Source organism: Calonectris borealis, chromosome 2, assembly GCF_964195595.1.
Source record: "Calonectris borealis chromosome 2, bCalBor7.hap1.2, whole genome shotgun sequence".
NCBI lineage: Eukaryota > Metazoa > Chordata > Aves > Procellariiformes > Procellariidae > Calonectris > Calonectris borealis.
The window spans coordinates 168,235,663-168,257,653 of record NC_134313.1 but is presented as its reverse complement, the minus strand read 5'-3'; the positions used below and the strand labels follow the sequence as shown (position 1 = coordinate 168,257,653).

General features: G+C 39.3%; 1 protein-coding gene across 2 annotated transcripts in view; it reads left to right on the top strand.

Annotated features, from left to right (window-relative positions):
* Positions 1-21,991, top strand: part of LOC142079681 (uncharacterized) — a 36,081-nt gene that overhangs the window by 6,392 nt on the left and 7,698 nt on the right. The window contains exons 2-7 of one of the 2 annotated variants that reach the window (XM_075144338.1): positions 3,296-3,427; positions 10,359-10,525; positions 14,796-14,897; positions 15,466-17,269; positions 20,241-20,375; positions 20,502-20,682. In XM_075144338.1, coding sequence (XP_075000439.1) covers positions 3,296-3,427; positions 10,359-10,525; positions 14,796-14,897; positions 15,466-17,269; positions 20,241-20,375; positions 20,502-20,682 — 2,521 coding nt within the window. Of the gene's footprint in view, positions 1-3,295; positions 3,428-10,028; positions 10,113-10,358; positions 10,526-14,795; positions 14,898-15,465; positions 17,270-20,240; positions 20,376-20,501; positions 20,683-21,991 lie in introns of those variants that run through there. The other variant, XM_075144339.1, reaches the window with a different exon arrangement.

Here is a 21,991-nt window from a genome sequence, read left to right as displayed (position 1 = left end):
AATCGACTTTTTTTCTGGAGGATTAGGTGTACCGTAGCATGCGGAACTGCAAAACCTGTGACTTAGATACTCTTCCGTGATGGCATCAGTGCGTGTACACGTGCACGCTGCATCTCTCTAGAAGTGCAATACACATCCACTTGAAGATACTACTATTTGTATTACTCTGGAAAGCAGGCGTTCAGATTAGCAAAATTCCCGTTAATCAGTGAGGAACAAATTCAAAGTTAAGCTTCATATTTACTATGGCTTCTGTTTGATCAGCGCAAGAAGGTTGTGGAAAGTGTGTCTGTGTATGTACCTATGTATATGGGAAAACAATATCCCCGTCTTCACCAAGGACAGGATATGTGGGGGCAGAAGGCCCTTAAATTAGTAGGGTGGCTATACATGTGCTGAGAGGGCTTGCTATTTGGAAGTTTCATTCAAAGTTTCTAGTGTTAACTTTAAAAAGCGTTGATGGGAAGAGTGGACACTACACTCCGAAGAAAGACCAGGGGAATTGCTTTTTTCGGGATATCGAATGGTTACGTTATTGAGGTGTCTGTCATTGCTCTGGTAAGCTTTGAAGCATCCGTGAAATTCACTGAAACTGCGGGAGAGGTGGATGGATATCTCTGCGATAATGAATTTCTGTAAATGCCATGGAAGTTGACAGCTTCACAGAGGAGATATCCAGATCGGTGTCCTCGCAGGGAAAAAAGGCTTCTGCATGATTTTTAGCATTCGGTGGGGTCTGCTGATCCAGTCACGTTGCGCTGGGTTTTAGCTGGTTGCCATTAGGATGAGTAGGGAGAGACTGGGGAGACCGAGAGGATGCGGTAGGGAAACTGCCGCTGTTAGGGTGAGCTTGGGATAAGGCATGACCGCGTGGGGAGCCAGTCGTCAGTTTTCCCTGCTGATCGAACAACTTGTTTCCTTCAGTGTTGTGCTTGTGGTCATTTGTCTTCTTTCTTAGAGTTCTTTTTGAACAATGTCAGAAGAAAATAAGCTTAAAACTGTTTACAAATTTAGGACATGATACTGAAGTACTCAATGAGAACCTTTTTTTATTTTTTTTTTTAATTTGTCAATTTAATGCAATGCGAGCTGGCAGTGCTGCTTTAACTAAAGCATTGGCTTCTACTAACGCTGTAATGTAGCACCCTCGTATCCTGAAGATATCCCAAAAGGCCTTTCTAGGAATGAATTATTTACCACTTGTGCAATAAGCATGTGTTTATATCAACCCCTAAAAGCTAAGTGACAGCTACAGAAAGTTACCATTGAAAATCCATTTTTCTGAAAGAGGGTGTATTGGCTGGAGCACAAAGGCAGCACTCTTACGTTTTTTTGAACAGCTGTGTAAATTTTAAACTTTGGTTGGACTCTTACATAGGTTGTGAAGCCTAATGCAGCACCTGCAATGCTTTGAAAGTTTCTCATGATTTGAAGTCGTTCCTATTTTGAGATATAAATGGATGGTTGTTTGGGGTTTCAGATACCAACTAGTGCTTTGTGAAACCCACTTTTAAAGTTGTGAATAGTTACATTGTGTCACAGAAGTAGCGATTAGCCAAATCATTAATGGGTTTCATTAAGTCTGCTTTGACAGAAGAACAGCTAATAAATCATAAGTAGTTAAAAGATTAGTAAAGGTTAGCGGCTTAGACACACATTGACTGAACAAATCATCATGGGTGGTATAAAGATATTATTGAAAGGAAACTGTGCCGTAAAATTAGCACCTAGAGCGGTGGCATGCACCTGAGTCATTTCATTGCAGAGCCCACTATCTAATCCTAAGTACAAGGAACCTTATCTTCTCATCTGTGTGGGCTACAGAGCTTTCTGTAGCGTTGAGGGTTGTATTGCTGCAGCCCTTCCCTTGCAGTACAGCTGGTGTATTGTACGTGCACTGAAGAGCAACTGGCGCAAGAGCAGCAAGCTCAGTGCTTCCCAGAAGCATCAAGATACCTACATGGATGTTTCACTGAACTGTTCTGCAACCCATTCCTGGCTGCAGACTTTCCTGTCGGTCTGAACACGTTTCTCTGCTGCGTGGTGATGGAAATGCTATAGGAAACCCGACAAAAGTGGCTATCAGAAATGGTTTAACTAATTCATCCAGCTCTTAGTGTGTTTCCAGCAGGCCCTTGGAAAAGAGAAGAGTGGGGACTTGACTGTGGGTTGAACAAATCATTGTAGCAGACTTCAGATTGGACATCAGATTAGGTAAATCCTTAGTTCTGCCATTCAGCAGGTCAGAGTAGGTCAGCCACAGTTGGATGTGGGTATAGTCTGACATCATCTTATTACTTAAGGAGAAAAGCAGGTGCTTTGTTAAGTTTTAAGAATTTATGACTGTTGCACGCTTTATCTTGATTTATCTTAATCGCGAAAGCAGCCCTTCCCCTGTTCATTGCTTCCACCAATTAAAGCTTTGTGTCAGCGAAGATGAAGCCTTACATTTGTGTAGTGCACTGACTTTTGCTGTGTCATGTAATGCAAATGGCTGAAGTTGGAGAAATGGCACACGTGCGAAGTGCAGGCGTGTCAGTAGGCAGTGGCAACTTGATGAGCTGCTTTTCAATAAGAGAAGTATAGGAGGTTGTACTGTAACGTGTGTAAATGGATGTGCAGAAAGCGTAGGAAAGGATCTCAGAATCGGCATGTTATGCTTCGAGCTCTCTTGGGAACATGCTCTTACCGCACCTGGTTTTGGACAGCAGTGTGTGCAGGAGCCAACCTTGCCTTTGCCGTTGACAGAAGCTATGAGTCTGAAGATGGAGTGGAGCCCTTAAATGGGTGCAGTCCCAGGTACCTGAGGATTGTTTGTCCTACCATGTGATGGGGATGGATGTTCAGGTCTGTGGCAGATATGTGCCTGTGAGCAGGATCATGGGGTGAGCTTACGTCCAGCGTCGTAGATGTGGTCCTGTGTGATGTATCTGTCTGTGTGACAGGATAAAGCTGAGGGGAGGAGTCTTGTCGGGCAACACGCCTCTGCCTGCATGATCCTAGGTGCAGCAGGGTTACCCGTTCTGGGACTCCATGTGACTTGTGGTCAGCAACTCTCGTATCTGCTGAGCTGTTCTGTCATGTGGGATCTCACAGCAATAAAGCAACGTCGTCATTGTTCTGCGAATGTGTAAGATGTAGGTGGTACTGGAGGAGCTGTGGGTGGTGTGACGTGGAAAGATGGTGGGAGGAGCAATGAGGGGTAGCTGGAAATGAGTTTCGTGCATAATAAGTACAACTTTGACAGATCTGGTAATTATTGCCTTTTTTTTTCTTTTTAATTGCTTTTAAATAGGCTAAGTCTGTCCTTAAGAATCTAAATTTCTGCTTGCACGGCAATGCTGCATACTTCAGAGAAGAGAACTTGTATACTGATAACAAGGACATGGTCAAACAAAGTGCCGCCCCTGGTCATTACAAGTCACAGGTGAGTCCAAAAAGTGAATTTGTTTAGGTAAACAGAAGTAAATACTTGTGTGATATGTTGGTTTTCTAACTAAATGTATTGAATAACCACATAACAAAAAAAACCCAACACCTGAAGAGAATGCTACATTACAGATGGAGCGGCTTTCACTATTTGGGTGAGTACAGGAGAGTAATCCCCTATTCGTGGAAGTCATCAGTTCCTCATTCGGTCTGGCTTTGAGTGCCTCTTGTCAAGGGCATTTGTGAGACTTACCACAAAGTCTTCTGAAGAACAACTGCTGGTAGTTACCATGGACAAAAAAAAAAATCTTCGATTATATGAAATGAATGTATTTAGATGCTAGTGGTTAAAACAAACAAAAGAAATGGCCCAGTAGCCCATTAGTGTTCCCAATGGTAATTGGGCTATAGAACCCATATATTGGACAAACATCTCATAAATGTACTTCTTCTCCCCACCCGCCCCACCTAAGTGGTGCTTTTTTATATGATTTTGACCCAACTGTCAAAAGAGAGGTCTGACAGACTTGATTCCTTTTTCTCAGGGAAAAAAGTTTCTTAATTTCTTGACTGCTGAAAAGGAACATTTCCCTTTGCTGCTGCAACAAGCCTTTTTGATGATACAAAATTGGGATTTAAAAGGAAAGTCTCCAGTGATCTGCCATTTTTATGGTTTTGTCCCTGATATTAAGAGATATCTGTATAACTGACCTATTTTCTCCCCTGGTTTTAGTTTTTTACGTATCCCTGTCACCTGTTTACTTCTGCTGGTTAGTTTTAGTTTCCCAAGTAACCCAAGAGGGCAATTTATAGATCTCTGATTTTTTTTTTTTTTTCCCCACCCACTAGTTTCAGAGGACTAGTAGCAGTGCATCCTGAATGGGTTAACCAGTTTCAGTGTGCTATAGATTAAAATGGCTGTAGATAGGAGATACTAGAAGTCTTCAGTCAAAAAACCAAAACAATGCTTTTTCTTATGTTTGCTTTATCTTGCCAAGAAAACAAGAAATAAACAGGAAATATTTATCCTGCCAAGAAATCGGAGAAGAATACACTCAGTACAGAAGTAATAATACTGTGCAGTGCTGTCATTTACTGTCGTTATGATAGATGTTTATAAAAAGCATCTGCAAGCAATGCTCTGTAGCACTGAGTTCCTGCAGTTTTAGGATAACTGACCTTAAAAAGGCTTTTTCCTAATTTAGCTCAAGTGCTTTTTGGAAAATCAAGAACTTTCTGTCACATGGGACTTTATGTATATGTCAATAAAAGTGATTTCTTCTAATTATATAATGAAGCAAATATTTAGCTCCGAGTACATTATTTTTTAACTTATAATATATCCTCTTGGAGAATTGTTAGTCTGACATAAGCCGTAGACTGTTCTCACCTCCAAACATGAGGAGAGTGAAGCCCTGTTGAATTTTTCAGTCCGTGTCCTCTAATGCTATAGTTCAGCAAGGTACCCCAGATATACATAATGTCACTGTAAACGTGTCATACAATTGGCATAACGTAGTGGTGTCTATCCAAATCCCTAAAACTCCTTCCACTCTGCTGGAGGAGCCTTCACTGCTCTGTCAGCAGCTATTACCATCTCAGGATAGACGGTTACAGTCTTGAACTGTTTCCAGGCCTTAGCTGGACAGGACACAAAACAAAACATTTCCAGTAATGAGAAATAGCATTTGAGTCTTCTGCTGTATTCAGTGCTGTTAAATCTTCGAACAGAGGTTTTTCAGAAGATCATAGATCTCTGTCTCCTAGCTGCCCATCTCAAGGTGGTGGTGAGGCAGAAACCTCTCTCTGTGGAAAATTTGTCTCGTACCTGTGTCCGAAGGTAGAGTGGGGGTCACGCTGGCACTTCTGCACGTCTTCTGTCCTGTTCGTCCTTGGCCCTCTGGGCAGGGGCCTTGACTCCAAAGGTGCTTTCCAGCCCCAGCTGTTCGGAGGTCTCTGCCATGCAGGATCCTCTGTTCCCAATACAATTTACTGATTATCAAGTCCTTTACCAAGATCTATAGATTTCATCTGCCTCTACATGCCTGGCAGCTGTGCTAGCTTGGCACTTGGTGAATGGGAGGATAGCAGGAAGAGGAGTGAGGGACTAACAGCCTTCCTCGAGGTCTTTGCCCTCGCTGCTGGAGCAGTGAAACCGTGCATTAGTAACAGAACATCTTTAGCAAGCAGCCTGGATGAAGCAGAAGCACAAAGCCAAACATGAGTCGGTGCGTAGTGGAGCACAGGACTTCTGTCACAGGTAGCATAACAGTATCAGTGCCTAATAGCTTTGACACTATTTAGTTTCATATATATTTATAGTTGAAATGTTACCGTTATCCTGATGAAGTTCTCATTTATTTCTCCTCAAATAAAAATTTCTCCTCAAATAAAAGAAACTTTGAAAAAGCTTCTAAATACGAAGAACTGCATGAGGCTTTTGGAAATGGTGAATGTTTTTGGTAGATGCTTCAGTTTGCTTACTCCTCAGTTGTGATGAGCTTCATATAGAAGTTAAAAGCCCTCTGCGTGCATTTGAAGACAAGATATGACTTAATAACAGTGTTAGATGTCTTAGAAAAAAGTGTGTTTGATTTCGTGTGCAGGGAGAGAGTTTAGTACATGCACGTTTCCATTTTACAGGAAAGAACAGAAGCTGTGTCTTGTTATGCTTTGAAAGAAAAAAAAATACCCATAGAGATAATGTATGTAGGTTTTGGATGTGGTAAGTTTTTTGTTGTTGTTTGGAGGGGTAATTTAGTGAGAGCAGCAGCTTTCCCATGATTTACAGGGTGGAAAGAATGAATTAAAATCCCTACTGAAGTCTGTAGGAGTTGTCATTTGATTTTTTTTTTTTTTGACAGCATTTCATTCATTGATTTTTAAGGTTGGAATTCTGAGCGAAACACATCTGTGCCTCTGCAGGCAGTCCTTTCTTTGCAAAGCCAGTTATGGAGGTTATCACTGTATCTGAAATTCAGTGAAGAATTTTGAAACTAAAACTGTAGGAGACAACACACTGTTTTATCCCTTTTTCTTTTTTACTGTAACTTGTTAGTAGTTCATATGTAAAGCACAGATGAGAGTGTCTTAGTTATTTTGAGATTTTGTTTAACTAGGTTGAATGACAGTCTCCAGTGTTTTGGAAGTGCTGAGTGATGAGACTGTATCTAGGGTACGTGAAGTACCTCCTCTGCTGATCTTTAGTCACATTGTCCTGCACAACTCACATTAACAGTGACTAATGGCTCTGAAAATAAAAGATAAATCCATTAGTTACAGATCCTATTTTTAATCTATGCAAAAGTATTTTATACTCTAGCCAAGAAGCATAATTTATCTCTGTGTGTTGCTTCCTGGTAGACTAAATAAGAGGAGGGCCCAGGCATTGGCATGTGCTTGCTGATACTGCTAATTTGTTGCTAAAATTTTGGCCTTGGTCAGCTACTGCTTTCGTAAATGATGCTTGTGTATGGTTGAGGAGTCATTTGTAGCAGACAGTTTGGATACCACCCTCCTCCTTTTCTGCAGGGGGATACTACCTCTATTTCTGTTATTTAATAAGGATTTGTTTGCACGCGTAAGACAAGTTTATTGCAACTGATAAGCCCTCGGTGTAAACTTTTTTTAATTCAAAAATTCACTATGCCTTACAGTTGTTAAAGGGTTGTTCTGTCTTGCTCATGGTAGGAGCACACTTGGCCAGGTAATATTTCTTTACTACCTTTTCAAACAAGACCCAGGAAGGGACATTTTCCCAGTCTGTGACAGCTTTCACGAAAGCAAATTCCGGACAAAGATTTGTAGTAAGCAAGATATTACTGTTCTACTTCTGAGAAAAGAGGGGAGAGAAAAAAATTAAATTAACTTGGCATTTTCTCTTTTTAAAAGGATGAGGCATGAGAGAGTGAAATGATCAACATTGAAGTTTTGTTCTTTTAGTTTATTTAGATATAAATAACTTTTTAAAAGCTCTAGCTTTAAAAAAAACTTATAAAGGGGCTCTAGGCAGACTGAATGCATAAGGCTGTATTCAGGCAGTGTAAATTTCCCTCAAACCCCTGGTTTCTGTTGGCTCGTTCAGGGCTTCAGAGGTATTTCTCCAATAGTAAGCACCAGTCTCACAGAGTTGGCAATATGGTTCCTACTGACAATGCAATTTTTGTCTCAGAAGCAATAAAATGAGAGCTTAGTAGATCAGTTTAAATGTTTTTAAGTATGAGGACTCAGTCATCACTGTAGCACCATTTGTTCCTTTCATGTTGTGTTTTTCAGCCTTTTCAGGAATTTAATAATAGTTGAGATCTTTCTGCAGTTATTCAAAAAGGTTTTAGCAAATGGTTTCATTTGTTTGATCCAAGGCTAGTTTGATCATCCTGATGAAAGAGCTGTATTTTTTTAGCTGGCTAAAAATTAGTATCTGATTTTTTTTTTTTTTAATCTATTCCAGCTGTATTTACAATGAACAATGTGACAGAAGTTGCTGTCCATCCTCAGCAGCCAGGTATCCAGAGTTCAGCATAGCTTCTAAATGTTAGGGTCTTAGATTAAACTAACTATACTTTTTTCTGCAGTACGTTCAGAACTCTTCCTGCTGCCAGGCTGTACACACAGGACATCCGTCAGCAGCAGCTCTGCAAATTCCTGTTCATTAACTTCCTAGCACTGCGCCCTTCTGTGTCCCTGTCTGTAATGACAGACTTGGAAAGACGGACAAACCTGCTTAGCAGGAGGGGTTTGCTAGAGGAGTGACATGCACAACATCACCTTTTTTTAACTTGTTGCTTTTGTTAAAAACCTGTATGACGAACACTTCCAAGTGAAGCTGGTGATTGTCAAACAACCTCCAGGTTGTCTCATGGCCTCAGAAGTGATCTTAGTTATGTGTAAATATATTGGAACTTCCACTCACTTAATCTGCAGTTTGTTTCCATTCTCCCGGGCGTTGCTGTCCATGTATTAATAGGCAGTGTGGTGGCAACTTAATGCGCTCTTTGGGGGCTGAAGGTGAAATATATTAATATTTGTAAGGAAGCAATTCCTTATTTTTTGCTCTCTCTCTCCCCAAAAAAGTTTATTTTTTGAGTTGGCCTACTGACCATTTTTTTGCCAAGAACACAAAACAAATTCAGAAATTGTTTCAGGAAGATGGGTTGAATTACTCAAAGAAACTGAAAGGCAGCATCTTCAAAGAAATACGTCTTGAAATAGGAAACCCCCTCGATAGATTCTTTTAAACTGATGTAGTGTGTTTTTCTTTGTGCTTCTAAGAACCTCAGTTCACTAAGAAATGCTTCTAGAATTGGGTGGGAACAGATGCTGCTAAATGTTCTACTTAGGATGATTTTGTGAGTTACTGGCCTCGTCAGGAAGGTGTAAAGCACAGGGCTGGATGCTACTGATACATCTGGGGTTTTGAGAGGTTTGCCGCCTTTTGTTGTTGTTGGGGTTTTTGGGGTTTTTTTGTTGGTTTGGGGGTTTGTTGGGTTTTTTTTTTTTGTTTTGAGTCTCCCAAATGTTATTTTCGGAACCACAAGTACTCCATCTTGAGTGGATGTCTTTACTTATGAGAATTAAAGGGCAGCTAGTTCAGTTCTCTATCATAACAGGGTTTTTTTTCAAGAAAGCTTGAGTTTTTACTCCTAGAGTCAAAACTTGCAAAAGTTAATCAACAGAGATCGAGAGTCCTGGTGGTCAAGTTGGACGTTGATCAGCAGTGTGGGCTCGCAGCAGAGAAGGCCACCCCTATGCCGGGCTGTCTCAGCAAGAGCATAGCCAGAGGGGTGAGCGCTGCTATGATCCCCTCTGTTCTGCCCTTGTGAGACCACAACTGGATACTGTGCCCAGTTCGGGACTCCCCAGTACAAATACTGGATTGAGTCCTACAGAGGCTTCCAAAATGGTTGTGGGCTGGAGAATGAGATGTCCGAGGAGAAGCTGAGAGTGCTGGGTCTGATCAGCCTGGAGAAGAGAAAGGGAAGATCTTACGGGTGTGTGCAGCTGCCTTACAGCAGGTTATAGAGAAGGTGGTCCAGACTGTTTTCGATACTTTTTTTTTTTTTTTTAAAAAAAAAAAACGAGGACAGCAGTTAGATATTAGAAAAATTTGCCCAGAGAGGAAGTGGTGGGATCTCAAAGCTCAACTGGGCAAGGTTATGAGTAGCCTGATCTAACTGGGTCTGCTCTGAGCAGGGAATTAGGCTAGATGACCCCAGAGGTCCCTTCCAACCCAAAGTAGGTTTCTGATATTCTGCTTAAACCTTTGTCAATCACAGTTTCTGTTGTGGCAATTCCTAGCTGAGATACCTTGTTAGGTACAGTTCCCCATGTTACTTACTTAGATCTCCTATTGTTTATTCTTTGAATGGTAATTCACTCATTTATCTATAATAGTCTTTTCTGGACCAGTACTTAAAGACAGATTGTTTTCTTTCTTACCCACCTTTTGCTCTATGAAGTTTACAAATGTCCTTCCTTGCCTACCGTGGGGTCTTTGCTGGAATATTTTGTGTTTTCAGGGATATAGCAGGGATAATTGCTCTTCCCTCTGTTTTCTCGGAAGGGATGTGTATGCCTGTGACATGTGCATTTCCAGTCATATAGGCTAGAAGATTCTGAGCTTGTGAACGTGACACGCAAACACCTACAATGTGAAATCTGTAGAGAATTCCTATTATTGTAGAGTAAGTAATTTTTATTATTTACTTACTTATTTTTAGAAGATGCGTACATTTGTCAGATTTGGACTACTCTAAGGCAGGGGAGGGAACAAGTTTTAGACTGTATCCTTAGACTGTCATAGCGACGTTTCATTTTCCTGAAAAATTATTTAGCTCAAGATATAAAAGGAAGGGTTTGCTTTGTTGCCTTTACTGCTCATTTATGTAAACATCTAATGTTAAAAATGTTTCCTTCTCTTTTCAACTTAGGTAAATAGCAAGAAACAAAAAATGGACACTCAATTATTTTCCCCATTGTTAGGAGCAATTACTAGTACGCCGCCTCCGCTAGAATCTTCCCGCCTGTATAGTGACTGGTCAGCATGTGGAGAGGATATTAGCTCAAAAACTTCTTTTCAAGACTGCACAAAGAAACGGTATGAGCATTCTTGGTATAATCTTATGGTGGTGTTCTGGAACGCTGAAAGTGTTATGGAGCTGAACAAATGGGATTCCAGATCTTTTTAGGAAGAGTTTATGGGATAACTAGAAACTCAATAAATTTTCTTTGCTGTATAATAGTTATTACAGAGGTTGTGACAAAAGATAGGGGGTCTGTGTGTGTGTAGATGTGTGTGTTTACATGTAAAAATATTTTAAAATTTGGAAAGAATACTACATTTAGGGAATGAAATGGAAAACTGCCATATGTAATTGAAAACTCCTTAAGGAAAAAAACCGCTCTCCTTCCGTGCCTCCCATCCCTCAGTACTGTAGCTCATAATGATCCTGCTTGATAATGTAGAGTATTTCCTGGAACATGAACAATCCAGAGAGTATTAGACACAGGTCGAGTGTAAGTGGTACCGCTGCTGCTGAAAGCATAAATATGCATACAGCTACTCTTGAAAATAAGCCAGCTTACTGTCTTATTGTGCCCTTGATATAATGCACTCAAGTTCGATTTTATATAAAAAAATAATTTTGCAGTTTTGGATGCTGAGTGAATGCAAAGGGTCTTTGTTACTTGAATCATGAAGCGTTTTTATTCCCCTGGAGAAATCCACTCTGCCCAAGTCTTGACTATTGCAGGCACTTCTGATCATCCAGTCTTAATGATGCAGTAAAATTATTAAAGGTACAGAGAAGGACAACGAGGCTGGACAGGGCTTTGAAAGCTTCCATGTCAGTGGAGAGTAAATAAAACTACTCCTCGGTTTTGATAAGTGAGCTCTGTAGAGGAATGATTTCTATAAAATCATGAATGATACGCGGATTGCGAGGAACAGGGAATGATTATTTCACGGTCTAGGAACTAGGGGATACCCACTGAAATAATTGGTTCTGTCCTTCATATTAGTAATTTTATAGCTTGTGTACAGCAGTTGAATTGTAATGTTTCTATTCCAGCCTTAGAAATGCGTAAACAATGATTTCATATTAGGCTTCCCACTCTCTTCTTTCCATCTTAATGCTCAGTGCTGGCAACATAATATTGCCTTTTTTGGGGGATTGGTTGGTAAAGACTGGCACAGCAGCTTTTGACACCAATGATGATGCTGTTAGCATTTCTAATATCAATCTCATTGCATTTTTTTATCACTTGCCTGATAAGAAAGAGGAAGGTTGAGGTGGGGAGAAATGGTCGTTCACTGGTTCACAAGATGCTGAAAGGTAACAGTTAAGGAAGATACATGCATTGCAAAGAAGCAAAACAATACCATTATCTTTTTTTTTTTTGCTAGTCTTCCCTGGGAAGTGTCAGAGAGATGTTTATTTTTAATATTTTTTTTTAATAAAAGATCATATAGCTTTAGAATTAGCTGTAAATGCTAAGTTTAACTTCTGAGTGACAATCCAGTAATTAAAATATACAGTCTCTTCTTAAAAGCAGCCTTTAGGTTATTGCAAGGTAGCAAATGCAAGGTAGCTTTTTTTTTTTTTTAAAAAAAAAGTGATTCAAAGAATTAAACAACTAAATGGTACTTGTCTGTTAATGATAATCCATGTGTACACCCATTCTGAGACTGCAGATATGCACTAGTCCTTAAGATTAAAAAAAAATTTTTTTTTTTCTTGTAATATTGTAGGATACTTGGTGCCTAACTGTATTAGATGCAGTATACCTGTGTCATTTTAGTTCCTCTGAGCTGCTTGGTGAGAGCAGCTAATCCATCATTGGAGATTTCTTTGCAGTGTAACTTTGCTCATGCTTTTGTCCTTTTAATTCTCAGTTTTCTGGCCACTGAAATTATTCCACAATAAATTCTAGGAGCCCCAGTGTCTCAAACCTATACATAGGCCTTTTGTTAGACTGTATTCTGGTGCCACAGACTTCTCTTTAGGAATGTCCATTTGAAAACCCATCCGTGTTCAGCACTAGGTTGGATGAAGTTATTGGCACCTTTAAAGAATTCAGGCATATTCTCAAATGCAGTATCTCTCCGAAGGAAGGCATCTGATTTCTGTCCGCAAAGGCTATGGACACGTCCCCAGCTTCAGTTCTAGAGTTAATCACAACAGCCGGAAGAGCACACAGATGTGGCAAAGGCACCATTTCCATCTGCCTCTTGCTCTTTCATCTTCTGCAACCCTCCTCCTCCCACCAGTAACTCGGAACTTTTGCTGAGGAGCTGTAGGTCTTGGTTCTTTTCTCCTATTTCTTCTTCTTTCTCTGTCTGCAGGGGCAGGCTTGCTCACCGCCATGAACTTCGTGTCAGGCTGCATGTTCCTATTCCATTTGGTATAGTTCCATGCAGTTTGGTGTGGTTTTGCCTTTTCTGTGTGCTGTTTATTTTCATGGATTCTTTTCATGTTGCTCTGCCTTGGTAGGCAGTAGGTTGTCTTATGGCACTAGGAGCTAAAGATTTGATTCCTTGATGCTGCAGCAAGTGTTTTCTGGCACCAAACCAGAAAGGATAACAGCTGCCTACCTTGGACTTGAGAAAACTGAATGCCTGTTATGCTGGGACTTTAACTTTGGTTGTCCTGTTGTTGATAGCAGATACTTTATTTGGACACCAATAGACAAGAACATAGTTGACTTCTTCTCCACATGTGTCAGTGTGTTTCATGGGAAAGATCTTCCTTTCAGGGTGGATCAGGGTTTTATGATATAGGATGCTTCCTGACACGTTACATTACCAAGGATTTTCAGATTGCTGGCAGTGAACAGTACTGGCTTGAGACACAAGGGGCGAGGGGTTCTAGTCCCTTGTTTGAACAAGTGACTGCATTAAGGAATAGAATTTGTCAAGGATTCAGGTTCTCCTGCCTTGAATTGCATTGAGTGTTTCTGGTGTACGTACCAGAAGGAACAGCTAAACATTTGATCTCACTTCCATCTACTCTGTAAAATTTGTTTGGGCAATATTAGACTCGCTGCTGTCCTGTGCTTGTTTTTTCCTAGGATTTTTTTTTTCTTTTGTAATCTACCCAGCTTCCTGCTGCCCTGTCTGCAGTTCTGAAATGGCCAGTAATTTTGTTTTTAATTTCCATGCCACATTGTAAATTGACTCTGATCTCTCCCTTGCTGGAGATCATTGTGTAAATGCAAGCTTTCATCTATCATCTCCAGTTGGTTGCAGAAATTGGAAGTAAATAGGCCTCCTTTAAAAAAAAAAAAAAAATTTGCCATCTGACAAAGACACAGAAGAGGTCTGGTTATCAAGTATCAGTTACAGTCCTACATTCATAAAAAATTTTCAAGAATTTTTGCACTTACGTATATCCTAAACAAAACCGCATAGACCAGATTCCTCACAGAGGAAACTGAATAGTCATGAAGTAAATAATAGGGGTAGTTAGAAGTCAAAATGTGGTGAGGTCATAAAAGCTAGTAAGGCATAAGTGGCTAATTTTCACTGTGGCAAGAGATTACCAAGGTGACAGTCTCACGTTTTACAGTCTTTGTTAATCTGCAAAATCAGCATGAGTAGTTACGTGGCAGCATCAGCAGCCGATGTAGTTGTTTGGGTAAGCTGACACCAGGGAAGACTGAGAGATCTTAGGGACACTGAAGCGAATCAGCTGAGTGAGAACAGGATGATGAGTGAAATTTATTGAAGCAAAACAATGCATGTTAGAGGGAAGGAGCTCTTAATACTTATGTTTTAATTAACTTCTGAGTAAGAGTTTGGTGTCATTACAGATAGCTCTGCAAAGATCTCATTTTGCACCTGAAGTAAAAGCTAAAAGGTGGGCTTGTGTAAGAATAGAGATGGTTGAACACCTTTGGTATTTATCAGGAATATTTAGTAATGTTTTGACCAACTCCTTTCTGAAAGGGGATTTAAAAAGTGGTTCAATTTAAGTGTAACTTAATTTTTTTTTGAGATTAAAATAATAGTTCTTGAATTACGGAAGTAGACAAATCAGAATCCTCAAAATTTTGAGAAAATTTATCATATTTACCTTCTAAAGGAGACAGTCAAGATTTGAAGAAATGTCTATAAAATAGTTTTGTTGATTAAAAAGAGAGGAAAATCTCTTGAAGTTAGGAAAATTGTCCTGCTTCATTTAGGCTATAGAATTCACGAATGCAGGAAGAGATTTCTGTATATGGGTGCTGAGAATACATTAAATTCAGAACATTTAACAGATCCTGCTAAAATAAATTCTTTTTAAGGGTTTAATGCTTTACTTTTCCTTTTGCCTGATTTGTTTAGGAGAAAAAGACTTACTTATTTAGACTTTTTTTTTTTTCAGGGCACCAATAAATCTTTCTTATTCTGGCAATGGCCCTGATATGTTTGGGCTAGTGTCAAGCATTTTAGAGGAGCCAAGCAAGCCAGAACCAGTTACAGATTGGTAAGTTTGTTCTGAAAGTTCTTGTATGTTGCATATGGTTTTTTACGTCCTTCTGTCACACAGATATGATACACGTTTTGAATTATTTCAGAGTTGAATAATGAAGGTGTTATAAATCCCCTTGTAATGTAGAAGTGTTTTTCTTTACTTCAATTGCCAGTAAAAAAAAGGCAACAAACTGTTAGAAATGCAAATTTTCCTAAGTCTTCCATCAGCCTACAGCATTTGGGGAAAAAAATAGTCTCATTTTAACCAGCAGGGAGTTGACTGGATACAGTCGAATCTAAAGTATTTAATAAATCCAAATAAACTCTGCAGTTCCGAATATACATATTAAAAACATTAGAGATCAGCATTGGTAGTCAGATTTCACATAGCCTTTACTCAATTGCAGCGGGAATATTTTTTACCTCCCCTTATATTTTGGAGGAGGGCTGTGTATGTTTAGCTAAGAATGTAACAGAGGCAATGTCTGTGTGTAGGGCGGGGTATAACTGTGAGATGTGAACTGTTGTAATGATTTAAAACATTTCTTACATTAAAAGAGGTTTGTTTAACTTTGTTACAGGAATTCTCTTTCAAGATTGTTTCCACCTATGTGGGCACCTGATCTTGGAAGCAATGGTGAATTCTCAGGGCTGTCATCTAAGCACTCTGAAAGTAAGGATTTTTCAAACCTGGTGGGCCCACAGAACTACTACCAGGAACACTTGCAAAAGTCTCATGATATGGAGATGTTACACAGAGGTTTGGAAGATCTTCATTTCATAGAGTCTTGGCTTTCTCCATCTGGCCCTTGCGCTCAGCCTGATAATATTCTGAAGAACAGTTACCCTGAAAATTCCTCTTTGCAAAATAATAATACAATTCACCAAGAAGGGTTTTCATTTCAAAATGTAGACTATAATCAGCATTTGTGCAGTTATGACCACATGAGGTTAAATGGAGACTACGAAAAAATTGGTTCCAATTTTAGCACTTTTTCTTCTCAGAACAGAATGAAAGAAGGCACTAGCATTCAGAAAGAGTATTGGAAAACTGAAAGAGCAAGAGGCAAAGTTATGAAAAATGATGCTCAAGAACCAACCAAGTATTCCCCTGATCTTTCCAATCAGCCTGTTGATGACTCTTGGGATAAAGTATCGCAGGACAACCACTTGTTTTCTAAGAGATATGAAAACTTCACAGCTGCTCATCAAATGCAGTCATCTGTTCATCCATCACTATATTTTTTCAATCAACCCCCTAAAGAAAATAATTTTTCTGGAGGGACAAACAGAAAACCACAGGAAACCCATGTGCAAAATGGTCACCATAATTTTACTTTGGGGGATGCTTTTAATAATAATGAATGTAAGATCCATATTAGTCCTAAAGAATGCTCTCATAAAGTTTCTGAATATGATTTATCTGTAAAAAATGTTATGCACAATGGGAGTTATTCATCATACCATGGACATACCTGGCTGGATGGGAAAATTGCAAGTCCGACAGCTGCACTGGATATCACGTATGGAAAGCAAGTGGTAACAAGTCCGCAGTCGTCTTCAGGGGTTTCAACCATGTCCGGTGGTTCTCCCACCCATCAGGCTATAACACAGTCCTCTTACTACTCGCAGACGTCACCTGTCCTCCCTTCCAGGAAAGATGGAAGGTTACAAATGTCAAACGGTGTTTCTAATAATTTGGGAGTTTCTAATTTCATCTCAGAAAATCAGAAGCAAATGAAACCCATTGGACGATCACAGCATGATTCATTGACTAATAAGGAAGGGCAATACCGTAAATTCCCCATTAATTTTTCATCTGACTGGTTAACACAGCAGAATGCTGTAAGTGAAGACCCTGAAAAATACCACAGATTTCCAAAAAAGCAGACCCAAGAAAATAGTAATAAAGATGATAGAAGAGGCAGAAGGAATTGGATTCCTCATTTTGGGTATACAACCCCAAACCGTCAGCAGTTCAGTATGTTCCGAAAAAAGCACGAACAGAATGGTGGTAGCATGTCAGATTTCATTAATCCTTCTTTTCTTCCTTCTTTACCATTAATGTCTGATTTTAAGCAAAATCCCAGCTTTCCTCCATTTAATCACCATCTGTTTTCATCAACAAATAATTTCAGTTTTCCTCCATCACCATTTCCATTCTCAGAACTTGTTGATCTTTTTCATTATGACGACTTTAACCACTTGAATCCCTTCATCAACGACCTGTTTTGTGGGGAAATAGCTGCACCATATTTTGCCTTTCCAACACCATTTAACAAGTACAGACCTCCAAGAAATCGCAGTGGACCTGCTAATGAGCTTCATATCCGACTGGAGGAGTGTTATGAGCAGTGGAGAGCTTTGGAGAAAGAGAGAAAGAAGGTAAAACACAACTGACAGTAGCTTCCTATCAAAGCTGGTGATCGCATGGAACAATTTATAGAGAGTAGATACTCTGGGCTGTCACTCCTTTTGAGGAGGCGAGAATTCTGTTGAAATGTTGTTAGTTTTAAATACCTAGCACAACATCTACAACGTCTGCTTTGAATATAATGCTTGTATTGTTTGGCATGACTGGTTTTAAGTCATGTGTGGCTTTGAGCTTCAGTTTCTAAGTCTCTTTCCGCTTAGGCAGGGCTGCTAACACATTTCTCTCTATTAACCTACAATATTTGCTACAACAAATGTGATAACAATGTCGCTGGCCAAAGCACTGAATTATCATTAGCTTGGATGTTTTTCATTTATATGGTCAATAAAAGATCGTTAGCTAGTTGTTATTAATTCAGTAGGCCTTTGTTACGACTCTAGAGCCACCAGCCATGTATGATGATATAGCAGGGCCTTCCCTACCATAGGTGGTTTTTAAAGTACTGGCATTTTATGCACCTTAATGCTCTAAATGTTCATATAGCACAGTTTGGTTAGATGGATCTCTCTTCTTTTCTTGTCCCATACTCCTTCTCTCCAACTAGATCTTTAACTCAAGTATTGTAAACCCAGGCTCACCTTTTCCCTGCACAGTTACTTAAGGACAGAAACTTTTGTGTTGTTTTTTTTCTTTGGTTTTGGTGTGGTGTGTTGTTTGTTTTTTTTTTTACTGTCAGTGATATAGTGGTGTCTTTCCCTTATTCGTTTTGTTTCTTGTTTTACTGAATCTTTGGTTTCATAAAAAGAAAAGCAAGAGAAGAAGCCTTGGCACCCTTTACATGGCTGTAGAGAAAACGTATAGTGTTTTGAGTGGATGTGACTTCTCCAAAAGGAAGGTTCAATTTATACTCTTCTTGTTACAGTCACTTTCGGGCTCAGACTCTCTTGCTAAGAGTTGTTGTCTGGGAGGGGATCACACTACTGATCTTTACTGATCATGCTACTGAGTCTTTAAACAAGACTCCTTTCTGCCTGTCCAGTCTTCTGGGAATTCTCTACAAGTGAGAAAGGGTGATGATGATTCTTGCTCCAGTGTGTCTGAGACAACAATGTTTTCAGAAGCTCTTCTGCTTTCTGTTGTGGCAAAGAAGGCTGTTCCAAACCTGCTCATGCAGGATTTGGGTTAATTAAGTAATTTGCGAAGACTGAATCATAGTTTTTATCTCATAATATATGTTTTTGTGTTTTCATTATTAAAAAAGAATTGTTTATCCTCATTTCATGATGTTGTTAATAATCAAAGGGATTTAATCGTTGAACTCGATCTGGTCCATTCTAAGTGATCCAATTTTATCCTACTGAGGCTTTCTCAATCCTTGATTTTTGTAGTTACAGACTACACCTGCAGATAGCTTTATTTATGAGTATAAACTGTTCTCAGTCCCACAAGCCAGTTGCCACAGTGTGGCTCACATTCCAAAACCAAACTACTTATTCCTCAAAAGTGGATGACTGCATCCCGACTGCCTGACGGGATGTGCCTGGACCGCGTTAATCCCTGTTTGTAGGTACAATTTGGGAGAACGCTGGTTGGCAGGGGTTAAAACTCTCTCTCTGAAGCTGTTACTTCAGGCTGTGAGACTGTAAAATCCCAGGACAGTGCCAAGGCCTCTGCTTCAGTGTTGTTTAGCTTGCCAGTGTATGTATAACTCATCTGTACATATGTACGTAGGAAGGGACTTTCTTTTGACATTCTCACCTTTTTGATATTCTTGCCCTACGTGAATTCCTTAAGAGTGTAGTCAGAAACTCCCCCCAGCGGGACTTGCATTTAATTCTATCTTGTCTAATCAGTCAGCCCTTTCAGCTCTCAGAAACCTGTTCACTGCAGAACTTTGGAGTTCACGGTGGCAGTGAGCTTACCGGTTTCCTTTATAAATCTCACTTTTCCAGGGAGATCGCATTTAAAAAAAGTTCGATGAATTGTCTGTTTGGAATTGCCTGCAATATTAAATGTACATATAGATTAGTACTGCGAATTGCTTATTAGTTGTAATTCTTAAATACCTGGTGTCGTTGCATGAATTCATGACCCTTTCTCCATCCATTTTTTTCTGAATGTCTTTCAGGCTTCTGAGGTGAATGCAGGTGGAGTCAGTGAGCTCTTGTAATTCATGTTAGGTGAGGGCAGAGACTAAATAATATGGATGTGTCAGTAAAGCAAAAAGAAAAGGACTTCAGCACGTATTTTCAGTACGAATGTGCGTAGTATGAACGTGGACTTAACCTTGCTTGAACTGCAGTGTGGTACCTAATCTTTCCTAAATCCACTGCACGCTGAAGAAGGAACAAGACAGAGAATCAGCTGCTACTTGCGTCTTTTTTTACTCCAAGTGTAAGAAGTTCCTATCCAAAAATAGGTTTGCTGATGTTTAGTCACTGCCTGCATTGTATAGTGATTTGGCCAGTTCCTTTCTCATTGGGGAGTTTGGTAGCTGTGCTGATGACTTTTTCGGAGCTGATACCAGTTTATGTGAAATCTGGCTTAATCCTGATGCACTTCAGATACAACTTATGCTGGTGTGATCACCTGTTTCTTTTGTTAATAATGATAATATGTGACATTTGAGAGATGCAGTGAGAGGCATACAGTTTAAATTCCCGGGGTACTGTACAAGAATTTCTTTGCCTAGGTCTGTGTCCAAGATTGGTTAAAATAGAGTTGTACAGCTTTGGTTCTAAATGTTGCCACCGAGCATTGTACGCTGAGGTAGAGCTGAATTAGAGAAGTATTCTTATTTTTACAGCATCTGGTTGTACACCTAGACAGATATTTGGGAACGTTTTTCTGTAAAGGCAGTCAGAAGTAAAGATAGGAAGCGCACTTCTAACGTATTTGAAAATTCTAAACCACCCCGAAAATACAGATTGTAATATCGTATTAATTTCAAACATTTACAAGGACTGTTTATTTCCCCTCCAGACTGAGGCTGATCTTGCAAGAAACTTTCCAGGAAAGCGCATATCTAGCTCAAATAACACTCCTGTGTCCCGACTTCCTGCTAACCCATCACGAGTTGATCGTTTGATTGTCGACCAGTTACGAGAACAAGCCAGGGTAAGCTTTCTTGAAATATTGTCTAGTGAGCTGTAATTCCTGTGTTTCTTTTTGGCTGTATGTTTGTTTGTTTAATGGAGACCTATAAATACTTAGCGATTTTGGTGTTTGCAATGTATCTGGCAGGTGCTCACATTAATAGGAAAAATGGAAAGGCTTCGTGGTACCCCTGTACACGGTAACATATCCACTACATTGGAACACCATATGGAAGCCATTCACGTAACACAAGCGAGGCGTAAGGATGAGATTATTAATGCTGCTAATCCACAGAGACAAGGAGCACCACGTTATAATAATGAGAAAGGTAACTGCTTTCCATTTCTGTAGTTTTAAAAGTTTTTCAAAGATTTAATTGTGAAAATATGCCATTTAAAATATGCAAATTTGAAATATGCAGCAATTACTGTAACTTCAACAAAAAAAGTTTGTAAATCTAAACCTGTCACTTTTAAAAAAAATTTTAATTATTTTAAGAGATCTTTTTTCTTTTCTGTTTTTCTGTTACTAGTTTAAACACCTTGAAACATTCTCCTCTTGGCTAAAAGAGAACTGTAAAAACTGTTCAGTGATATTATATAACCATAAGTAGTTGTCCTAAAAGAAAAAATTTACAAGTTTTTAAACAAGTTTAATTTCTTTTTTTTAGTGGTATTGCTAGTCTGTCTTTTCTATGCAGCTTATACAGTAAAAAAAATGTGTTGATGCCGTGTCAATCTATTGTGTCTGTCTACCTTATCTAAGTCACAAAAACGCCAGAAATTACATTTTGTGATTCCCAATTTCTGTTGAAGTAAAGCCAGAATAATTTGTAACAGTGGTATGTACTTCTGTAGAAGTAATACAAAACTAGGACAAATTGCATTCCCTTCTAATAGCATAGTGTAAGTGATAACTTGCTATTCAGTATAATGATCGTACAGCTGATACGTATAAGAATTTGGAGGTAAAGATCGTATTATTTTTCTTCAGAAAATACCTGTGTCTCAGAAAACGATTTCCAAAGAGGAATGCACTTCCCCTGCCTCACCCCCATCCTTTTTCGGATCCTTACTCAGCACTGTCCTATATTGTCTTATTTCCTGCAGTGAAGCTGTCAGTGTGTGGTTCCTTTGGCTTCCAGCAATGTGTATGGGATAGTTCTTCCTTGTAAGAAAGGAAAGATAAACTGTAAAGAGAGTCAAAATGTTTTGCTTTCGCAAGTTATGTGTCAAGCACCTTCTTAGTGATGTCATATCCTTAAAAGGAATAGTCCTATATGCAAACCAACTTCTAAAATTACTCCTGAAATTGTGTAGTGTGGCATTAGCTCCAAGTATAAGCCAGGAAGCAGGTAGTCATCATCTTACCATAAAAAAAAAAAATCCCACAAACTGTGTTTTTGATAATGCTTTGTAGTAAAAGTATATGGAAGCATTAGTTGAACCATCCTGTATTGTACTTAGAAAAATTGCAATTTTTCTAAAAATAAATAAAAACTTTATGGTTAATGGTAACATCTGCAGTGTAGTTGTGTTTCTGATGAACTGCGCTAAGCACAATCTAAATCACATATAGAAAAGCCTGTAGTCTGTTTTCCGCCGTGAAATATGTGTTTCTTTGAGTTCTACTGTTGG